Here is a 10,865-nt window from a genome sequence, read left to right on the forward strand (position 1 = left end):
TAGCCGAGTGAGTTGGTAGCTCATCAGAAGCAATCTTAAGCATCGCGAATTGAGATGGAACAGAAACAAGGACGCCTTTTTTTTGCAGTCCTTGCAGGGATAGATGGAACAGCACCCATGTTGTGTGGTTTGCGTGTTAGTCTACTTCCTTGTACCGCTTTCGCAAATTGTTTTCACGTTCGAGCTGCCCAGTTGCAATAAAATGCGCTGCATGCACTTCTCAAAACCGCTAAGCAATCTCGAAAAAGGCACGCCAAGCAGCTGTGCCCTCACAATCGTGCCATCACCATAACTACTTAAAATAATTATTTTGAACTACAAGCACCAGATGTAAAACACTAATCAAAGGCATGTAGATACCACAGATAGATCGCAAAACGGGCGCAAATATACACTGGATATTACTAGTATCAAGAAATCATCACGGAAGTGCACTAAGTAACAAGGTGTTAATAAACGCAAGCAAAAGTGCATTTCAGCCAACTAGCCGAAGTATCGATCATATTGCAATACGCACGCCACCGATGGATTTTTCTGATCTGTTGATTATTTGGACTTCCCTGAAACATTTTCACGTTCTAGACACTGGCGCCTCGAGAAAGCGAGGGGAGTCCCAAGACATGCTCATATACTTCAGTGCCAACAATGTTGAACATACAGCCCCTCATCTCGTACATTATATTTTTACCATTTTTTTTTTAGGTCTGCTCGACTATTTGGAGCAGGCACTTGTCGGTGCAGGTGTGGCCCAATCTCTGCAATAAATGACAATTTGGCGCAGCACGTAGCAATATTTCCTTCACGGCACAGCTTAGCGCAACCGGCACTGAACTTCTATCACTGCTGTGGTTTTGCCGAAAGCTTTAGATGATAGAAAATCAAGAGAGAAGGTGAGAAGGGCGCCAAGAGTTCCAAGGGCGACAGCAGAGCACTAAGCTTATCCCTTGTCAAATGTGGAGAAGTGAAAGCGCATAGCAACAGATGGAAAAAAAAAAAATCAGCAATGAGGAGTATGCAGGATTTTCAGCAACAGCCATTCTGATGCGTGACAATAGCGTCCGGTTTCTGGATTGCAACGAAATATCCCTCGTCTGCACATCTACTGTGCCTTTGGCTCACATTTTCAACAGGTTGCATTAAAAGAGGAAATAAGTATTCAATGATTTCTTGTACTTCGTGGAATTCTGGCACCATACCATCTAACGAGTTAGCAGTTGCACCTTAAAGAATAAATAAATAAATAAAATAAATCAAAACACGATACAACTGTGTTAGTACCTGTTTAACGGTAGCAACGCAAACTTATTAAAATTTATAACTATGCAATTACCAAAAGTGAACACAGCTTCGTGAGATCGTGACATTCAGTGATACGTCACATTGAAGAAATGCTGTGCCAATTTAAGAAGCAAGACCATGTCATCTTCATTTTCATCAATTTGAAGCATGGTCTTTTTTGCAACATAACACATACCCAGTTGTATTGCACACCTTTTTTCTAATAAATTTTTTCCAAAAAAGCCTGATAATTGCCCGTGAATAAAATAGATGTGAGCAGATTCCTATTAGATGGTCACTGCAGCGGGGTCAAAAGTTTGTCAGACAGCTCACCTTTTTAAAACTTCTAAATGACAGTTCAGCCAAGTGACCTATAGTATTTCAACACAAAAACTAAAGCATTAGAACTGGTCATCAACCAAATTTACGTCCCCTGCAGAATGAATGCCTCTCCCAATTATTTCCCAAATTTGGTCCTCTAAATCCCAGGAATGGCTCCGGGGCCAGCGTCTCGCTCTCCTATTCCCTGCATTAGATGCGTGGAACCAAGACCCGCATGCACATACTGGATGAGGTCCTCCAGTAACTACAAGACATTTTCAAATCACTATCTGAACATAAACAGGAGACAAAGCCTTCGTCACACCTCGATAGTAAAGAACCCCAGGACAAACTGTGGCATGCTTACTGAATATGAGGCGATTTACACAGCATGTAAGCATGTAACCCAACATTGTTGACCAGGCCAGAAATTTTAAAACAACATGCAGGTATAGGTGTACAACAGGGAAATCTAAGGGGGAAGAACAAGTAATTAAACGTGTTTACATTTGTGTTGTATTCTGATACTTTTTTTTTTTACATGGAAACTGCTACTTCTGCTGTTGTGGCGAGGTGAAGGCCTTAGTAATGAAGATTCTGTCCTTTTGCCTTGCGGGCAAATTTTGTAATGCCCAAATGAGAAAACGAAGACAAAAGTGACTCACCGAATTTTTGCAGGTGCAGGTGGAACCACAACAGTTTCCTTGGCTTTCTCAAGAAGTTTGATCTCTTCCTTGCACTTTTCAATCCACACAGCAAACTCGGAGTCGGCACCTATAAGCCAAAAAGATGTACGGTCACATGTGACTGTACTATGCTCCCGGCCAATGGCAGAGCTTAATGGCAGACTTCTATTTGTGCTCGCAGCCTACGATCCTCACTGCGGTCACAACACCAGAATATGTCATTGCCTAGTTGTTAATGCAAGGCAACTAAGCTAAGCCTATCTATGCAGTGGGTTCAACCGAGTTGTTCGATCATACCAGTCCCAAACTTGAAGGTTAAACTCCGATCCTTGGAGGTTAAACTGTTAAACTGACATGCGGCCAGTGAGCAGCAAAACAACACTGCTTTGATCAGAATTCTCATGGTGGGTGGTGGCAGAACAGCCATGCCCACCACTGCGGTTTATTATCCCTTGCTCCTTGACCAGTCAAAATTTCCAATTGTTTTTTTTTTTTTTTTGCTTTTCACAATCCTCGGGCATTCCTTTATCACTTGGGCAAATTAGGTAGCTTTTCTCAACTTGCACATCACTTTTTTTACTTCTCTAGTTCGCTGTCCACAAAAATTCCGTAGAAAATCTGGCGTCAAGAGGTGCCATCACATCACAAAGTACGTGACTTTGCGTTGATGCAACGTCGCCATTTTGGAACCATCGTAAAGAGGCGAGGTCTAAGCTTTGGATAACTACAGCGCCGTATTTTGCTGTGCAGAAATAACAGAAAAAGAAGCAAACAAAAAATTAAAGTAGTGTCAATTCGTTACTGCTGCCACGCGGACATAGGAAGTGCTCCTTATTGGCCGATGCAGATAGCTATGCACTTTTTTTTTTTGTCTCTGCAAAGTCTGGCGATTGCGGCAGGATGCGTCGCTGGCTCACATAAATTCCGTTAGTGTGCCCAGTGGGCAAAATTTGGGAGCTAAGAATTCAAAATGGCGGAATAGCCATATCAGAAAAGAGAGAGAGACTTAATTGCCTGTGTACTTCCAGGAAAAAGTAATAGCGAGGGTGTTTCTTTTTCAGTATCAAACAGCTTCTTTTCTACTTTTCCTGACACTTCCACTGGTATGCGAAATGCAAAAATTGGTGAAGATGCTCCTATATATATATATACACTATATCAAACTAGGCCTTTTAAACTAGCAAAAATTTTGTTGCAGCTGGCCATTAGCTGCAGCTTTATACTGTGAACGTGCGACCTACAACATTATAGCGATTGGTTCACATTCATTACCTCTATCGGTCCACAAGGAGCCCGAGACAAATCGGTGGCTAGGAACCACAGCTCAACACTGTAGCGTTGTAGCCACACTGATCACTCTGATGTTGGGTGTTGCATGTTGTACTCACAATTTAGTGCTTGTATATCCATGCAACACAATCATCCCAGCCAGCTCACCTTCCGGCAAATCCATGCTTGCAAGCTTTAAGAGCCCTCCCCCAGGTCTGGGCATTTTGAGCCGACAAGTGCAGTGCATAGAATGCGCACTCACGATTGTGTCTGCTAAGAATTGCACCGCTACGCACCACGGAAAGAGCTGAAATTTCAAGCTAAACACCATTTGCCCTTCTCACAGGCGCCGTGCTCCAAGACATCAGCAAGTGCACCCATGTAGATGTTGCGACGTCGCCCATAGTAACACACGACAGTTCGAGAATTATTCAAGGCAACATCTGTTACTTGCCTAATTTGCTGCTTCAATAGACAAATTAAAGTTTAGAGAAATAAAACACACAAAACAAATGTCTGCATGTTTATTTTGTTTATTGTTTTTTTACTTCGCGCCACAGCAAGTGAGATATACTTCCGTTTCCTCTGCTTGTTGCCACATCGTGCAGCTGCACAATCTGACAACGAAACTCATTTTCTACAGTGTTTCAGCGCGTGATCATGCTCTGTGATCCACTTGAGTCTGCCTCAGTGTTCGTGCAGCACTGACTTATACCGCTAGTCGGGTGTTCTCGTGCACTGCGCGCAAAAGCGTGCACTGCACAAAACAAGCCAAACACAACAGCATGCGCTCAAGGCCGTCGCCGGAAGTGTGACAAAAAATCGAAAAAGAAAAAAGAAGAGGCGGGGCCCATGCAGTATATGTCTCGCAATTCTGCAGATCCGGCACGGGAGAACACAGGGAAGGAATTTCGCTTGCGGAGGTTGGATGGGGCAAGTGGAGAGAGCGTCTCACTTGGCAGTAACCCCATAATTTAATAATTGCAATTTGCAGTGCACAGTATGTAAATTAGTGTTATCTGTTTAACAGAGGTTATCTAATAAATATGCCCAGTGTCTGCAGAATACTTTGAAATGTTTGAAGGTGCAGTGACAGATGCGGATGGGCAAGTGGACTCGCACACACAAGCAGCACTTGCGTATCCACTTACATTAAATTATGGGGCTTTACGTGCCAAAACCAGTTCTGATTATGAGGCACGCCGTAGTGGGGGACTCCGGAAATTTGAACCACCTGGGGTTCTTTAACGTGCACCTAAATCTAAGTACATGGGTGTTTTCGCCTTTCGCCCCCATCGAAATGCGGCCGCCGTGGCCGGGATTCGATCCCGTGACCTCGTGCTCAGCAGCCCAACACCATAGCCACTGAGCAACCACGGCGGGTCGTGTCCACTTGTTCGTCTGCATCTTGTCAATGTTTAAACATAGTGGGCCTCTTCGATTATCCGTCCCCGACAGTCCCGGACTGCCCGAAGCAGTGCTTTCAGCCAATAAGCATTGCGTGTGCAGCTTCTCGGACAGTCCGGGACTATCACAGACGGATAATCGAAGAGGCCCACTATGTCCTTAACAAGGCCGAACTTAATGCTCATCTACCACGTAGGTCAGATGTTCGCGAATGGCGAGTGGTTGGTTGGTGGGTGTTGGCAGTTAACAGATTTTTCTTTAAAGGGTCCCTGAAACGGTTTGTTGTACGCCTAGACACAGGGGGCATCTCTCAACGAATGCTTTCTGAAGGATTACGTGTCAGCACGCTACAACGCAGATACAAGTGTTTAAACATTACCCTCCCCTCAAGCCACGGTGTTCCCCCTCAACCTTCGCACCTTGCGGCTATCACTAAATGTGCGGCCCTGTGCGCCCTTGTTCTCGAGCTTCCTTGTTGATTCTGCAGTTGTTATAGCCATATTCTGTTATAATCCTGGGAAAATCAAACAAAACGTGGCTCTCAGACAAATGCGGAACCTATGGTTATCACTGAAGTGCCTTTCTTTTCAAAACTGTGGGTGACAACTGTGTTGACATAGGAGGTTGGTTTCGACATTGACGGGCAGCGATTGCATCTTCTGCAGCGCATAGCCACTGCAGTTTTCCTCCGTGCACACACCTGCAGTGCAAGACGAGTGTAATACAGTGCTGGCACCATTATTCCTGCTGCAAAAGAAGACATTGATTGCTGCTCCTATTATGCGAGATTCCCTCAGCGTCCCATCGGCTGACCCATTACCAAAGCTGTTTCAGACGATCCGTATTCTCGGGCGGAAGTAGGAGATTGGCTTGAAGAAACTCTAGTTATAACATCTGTGTACTTATTTTTATGCGTACACAAATTACTATACATACATATGCTATTAATGATAAGCTTAATGCAGCAGCATGTTTCAAGCATTTCCGATGACGCAACATAGGTAGCCAATCGGATAGCCCGCCCAAATGATGTCACGCACCCTCGCTACATAGCAGGGGATGGGGCAGCTGAAATCTCTGGGGAGCACCGCCAGTATTATCTGTAATGATGCAGATCTTTAAAGCCTTATAACAAAATACATGCTTCGCACGGGAGTGCTTAAATTTGTCAATGATCAGAAAGACCTACTAACGACGCTGTACGTTTGTACAGTATAGTCAAAATCATTTCAGGGTCCCTTTAACTAGTGAGGATAAAAACATTCATCCTCATGCTAACCGCTGAATAAGTTACACTTGCAGCATTTCGTCCCCCCTACTCAAGTTTCAGATTACACAGAAGCTGTATAGCAATATCAAAACCACCGAAAAAAAAACAAAAAAAAACTTTCTAAATATTGTAGAAATTGCATGGAGTTGCAGGAATTACAATAATGGTGTGTTAGAGTAATTCCTGCAAGTCCACGTGATTTTCATTATACAAGAAAAAAGCTTACCGTCAAGCAACGAGCCTTCTTCCAGGGCTTCTTTTGCTTTGTCATATTTGTCCAAGTGGAACAATGCTTGTCTGCAAAGCAATTAAATAATGTCACGAACTAACACCCAACGAATGATGGAACCTACCCTTTCCTGAAGAGGAGCTTGGCACTTTTTTTGCACCCATGCTCAAAAGCTTTGTCCACATCAGTGACTGCTCCTGCATAATTATTGATTCAAGTTTGACACTGACAAGGTGATACATAGGAATACGGGTGTGAAAGGGTCCAAGTTTTGTACCTTCCCAGTTTCCAAGCTTAAAATGGGCGTGTGACCTTTTTACATAGACTTCACCATTGCTGGGGTCCTCTTCCACTGCCTTGTTGTAAAGCTGAAAATACGTTTAAAAGAACGTCAAGGTTCGAAGAAGTCCCGATACCCCAATACCTGGGGCATTTTTTTAATTACTAAGCAAAACTAACAAAAATATTAAAATACAAAAAAACACGAAAAAAACAAACAAAAAAAAAAGATGCTTGGGCGTCTTCGCCGAGTGGATGCATAGGGCACTACAAGAAGTGGTACTGTCGCATGGCCAGCAAAAACAAATTAAGCTAAGGCTATGTTAGGGCTGACTCGTTCTTAGTTATTTCGATACGCCGCGCATTGTTCCAAATTTTCTTACAGAACGTAAGCAATATTCACAACTGCACACACTTTTCATGCTCATTTTGTTTATTTTGACGCATTCAAGGCAACGAATCAGGCATGGCCTTAGGTTAGGAATAATTATTGCACTGAAGCGTAACCAGTTTCTTGCCTGTTCTGCCATCTCTTCAGTGGGCAAAGTTACGATTTCAAAGTCGGTGGGCAATATTGCGAAGACGCTAGTACGCCGGTCCAAACAACTCATAACAGAGTCCTCAGTGCGCTTCTCTTACCCCAGGTCAAAATGCACGTGTTGGTAAAGCGTCATAACAATACCATGCCTCACATATCCGCTCACGTATTCTGAAGTGTCATGCACCTCCGAAGTGTTAGTTCGAGCACTCTACACACAAATGCAGCCCTTCACGGCCTCAAAAGCTGTGCCAGGCGCAGGGGCTTTAGTCAGCTGTTCTTAGCGTAGTGTGTGGCAAGACGGCGTGGTAATTTAAGCAAGAACAATGCTATTAGCAACGCACGTAAAGCTCAGACAAGCAAAGTGGTGAAATAAAACGGCTGACTCACGTTCAGCGCTTCTGCGTAGTTTTCGTCGACGAACGCACTGTTCGCTTTGCTGCGAAATGAAAACGAAGGCGCGTATAAGTGCACCATCGCTGTAAACAATACTTACATCGCGGACCAACAAAAAAGGCGTGTAAAAGTGCACCATGGCAGTAAACAACACTTACGTCGCGGACGAAGGCAGTAATTCGCACTCACCTGATAACGTCGACAATTGTTCCAGCCATGACTATTGCACTTCACAGACTCGCGTTCAGGCTTCTCTGGCCCACGCAATGTGACAACCGAACGCGCACTCCAAAGAAGCCTACAGCCAAGGCTACAGCGCTTACACGAATGGCCAACACGCTTCACTGCTGCAACCACTGCCCACACGGCCTCCGAGATGCCTATTTCCGTTCTTTTCAAATTCAGGTGTGAAGCGGCGCTATCATCGGCTGAGTTAAGTTGGAAAAGCCTGTCCCCCAAGGCGAGTTCCATCAAATTTACACATTGCAATCTCGAAGGCCATGTTTTTTTTATACTGCAAGCACTGAAATATCGTCATAGCCTCCTTATTTTTAACACTAGGTAGTCGAATTAAGTGTGTTTATCGCATATGGTTATAGCATAGGTGGTGTCCAAAACCCGACGTCTGCGACGTGTTTCTGGCTGCTAAATAGCCTGGCGCATTTAACCAGCAACAGCATAGCCTTAAAGATTCGCATACTAAATCCAGAGAGCGCCTTCTAATAGGACGTAGATTAGGACGCTATCTACTTGCAAGTGTAAATAACGGCACAACATATATAGATGGAGGTTTCAATGACGAAAGTAAAGCTCGAGATCAGAAAGGCACGGTAATATATGCAGAGGAACCAAGGAGGTTATATGAGATCATGGAGGCTAGATGGCCCCACTTCATCCGAAATCTTACGTCTGTGACGTGTTTCCGCCTCCCGCAATCAATTCTGCCACATTCAACCAGTAAAAGCATGGCCTTTGAGATCTGCATTACCCGTTACAAAGGGTTAAGGCACAATTCACCCTGATCATCATTAAATTTTACCTATAAACATCAGCATTACCATGTTATCATGTATGTGCTGCTCTTCAATAAACCTGTTTGGTGCCAGTCTGGGCCATTGGGTACGTGCAACTGGTTATTGACCCTTTTCGCGGAGCAGTTTGTTTTAGAGAAACGAGATGGCGCTCACGGCGGCGCGCCATTAAAACCCCTTGATCTTGAAAGTAGCGACACTCTCCTCCGCGCGCGCGCTTTCCTCCTCAATTCTCCTCGCCCGTCGGCTGCGCGTGCTGCGCACGGCACGCTATTGCGCCTGGGCTCCCGCGGACGGGCCGCATTTTGGGCCAGTTGCGCGCCACTGTGACGTAGAATATTTTCAAAAATGATGATAACAGCATGGAGAATGCTGAAGGCAACGTTTATGAGGAGGTTGGTTTCATCTTAAAGCCTCTTAAAGCCTCTTTCATCTCAAACCCATCTTAAAGATGAATGACACACACTGATGTAAAAGGAGCTTAGAGGCGAGTTCTATACTCCAGTTACTTTTTCTGCCACATGATACGCTGCTTTACTTTTTGCACCTGATCTAGTATTGCTTGTGGCAGATCGCTCTATGTTTGGCAGTTTTTTCTTGTATGTGCGCGCATGTGCACCGCAGGTATTATATTCAGTGTGCCTTCTTATAATGAATTACTGGCGAGAACATCGTCCGTCCATGTGTTTGTCTCAATGTCAAAGTAGCTTTTGCGCTGTGGTTTCTGCATTGAATATGACGGATGCGCAATTTCAGTGCGATGAAGCGGTGCCGGCAGCCACTCATCACCCGCAATAACAGAATCTGAGGAAAGGTGTTTACAAATTATTCTTTAGGCGTCGGTGTCAATGAAGCTTAAAAATACTCGGTATACCTATGGGAGAAGGCATTCTACATTTTTAGGCAAAAGAAAAGCCTCTTGAAAAGGTATTTTGATAGTTCACACCAACATACCGTTAAATTATGTAGTAGGATGGATAAAATTGGACTTTAATTAGACATCAAAAAATATTTATCACACAAAAAACAAAAAGAATGTCAGTAAGATGCTTTATTTTCGTGCAGGCGCAAAAAAAAACGTTATTTGACAAGATACAGATAACGTAGAAGAGCATCATATAATAATCAGAATGAGAAACAATGCTAGTGTATAAATATGCCATTTCCGATTGAATAAGAGTTAACGACGTGCGAGGTGATGGAGTCCCAGCAGAATATTCAGCATTCTGAGGAGAACCCCATTTTTATGCATCGTACAAATTGCCGCAGCAAAAACGCTAATGAGCAGGCCGGATAAATTGAAAAAAAATGCAGCATTAGGGGATACTTTGATACGAGCAATAAGAAAGGCGCCTTACCTCTTCTTCCGGCCATTGTTGTGCAGCCACTGCTTCTTGCGCAAGCCATCACGCTTCCCTTGCGGTATCGTAAAAACTGCATAGCCATCATCACGCTTCTTGTTGCAGTCATATACACAGCAGCACGGCATAGCGCCAGCAGACAGTGCGCGAAACAGCGTGAAATGTTAGCGTGCGACGTTCTCTATACGCCGAGCCAGCCGAGCTGAGGCGCAAAATGGCGCGAACGGAAAAGCAAAACGCAAGCCCCGCTCGTTTCCAAGGGCAACGGCAGGGAGACCAATCATCGTGCAGGAAAACGGGCGCAAGACCGTCTGCCGCGGAGGGGACTCGCGAGGTGCGAGGAGGAGGCGAGGAGGTCGAGCGCCGGCGGCAGAGTACAAAGAATGGCGGTACTTTCCTACATCAAGGGACTTTACGCGCCATACCTCTCCTCAGCGACCGCGCACGAATACGAAACCATTACCGCTTCTGCCTTGCTTCGGTGCGATCAGCTGTCGATAATGCAACTGAGTTTTCGCTAACACACTGTGCTCCAATCATGCTATATTGAATCATGTAGATTGAAGACATGTGCAGTAGTTGGCTGCAAAAATAGTGACTGGCATGTTAAGGAATAGAATGAATCTGTGCAGCCAAGTTCGCGGACCGCTGCTGCAACTGTCCTAACGTGTTACCGGCACTTCGTGATGTACGGCTTTCCTCGAGGATACAGAAATTTGCTCATCCGCCAGCCTTGTATCGCTAACCTTCAAAGAAAGGGCTTCATCCCCAGAACGTCGGCAAGAGTGAGTACCACTCGT

The 10,865-nt window shown here is 44.7% G+C and overlaps 1 protein-coding gene across 1 annotated transcript in view; it reads right to left on the reverse strand.

Moving 5' to 3' along the window:
* Window positions 1–8,021, reverse strand: part of LOC119450252 (protein SGT1 homolog) — a 33,765-nt gene extending 25,744 nt beyond the window's left edge. Inside the window, exons 1-6 of the mRNA XM_037713640.2 lie at window positions 7,863–8,021; window positions 7,668–7,716; window positions 6,738–6,828; window positions 6,585–6,657; window positions 6,458–6,528; window positions 2,265–2,373 (exon numbers count right to left, since the gene is read on the reverse strand). Of these exons, the coding sequence (XP_037569568.1) occupies window positions 2,265–2,373; window positions 6,458–6,528; window positions 6,585–6,657; window positions 6,738–6,828; window positions 7,668–7,716; window positions 7,863–7,891 (422 nt within the window). The 5' untranslated portion in view covers window positions 7,892–8,021. The remainder of the gene's footprint in view (window positions 1–2,264; window positions 2,374–6,457; window positions 6,529–6,584; window positions 6,658–6,737; window positions 6,829–7,667; window positions 7,717–7,862) is intronic.
* Between the last annotated feature and the right edge of the window lie 2,844 nt (window positions 8,022–10,865).

Source organism: Dermacentor silvarum, chromosome 4 (assembly GCF_013339745.2).
Source record: "Dermacentor silvarum isolate Dsil-2018 chromosome 4, BIME_Dsil_1.4, whole genome shotgun sequence".
Taxonomy (NCBI): Eukaryota; Metazoa; Arthropoda; class Arachnida; order Ixodida; family Ixodidae; genus Dermacentor; species Dermacentor silvarum.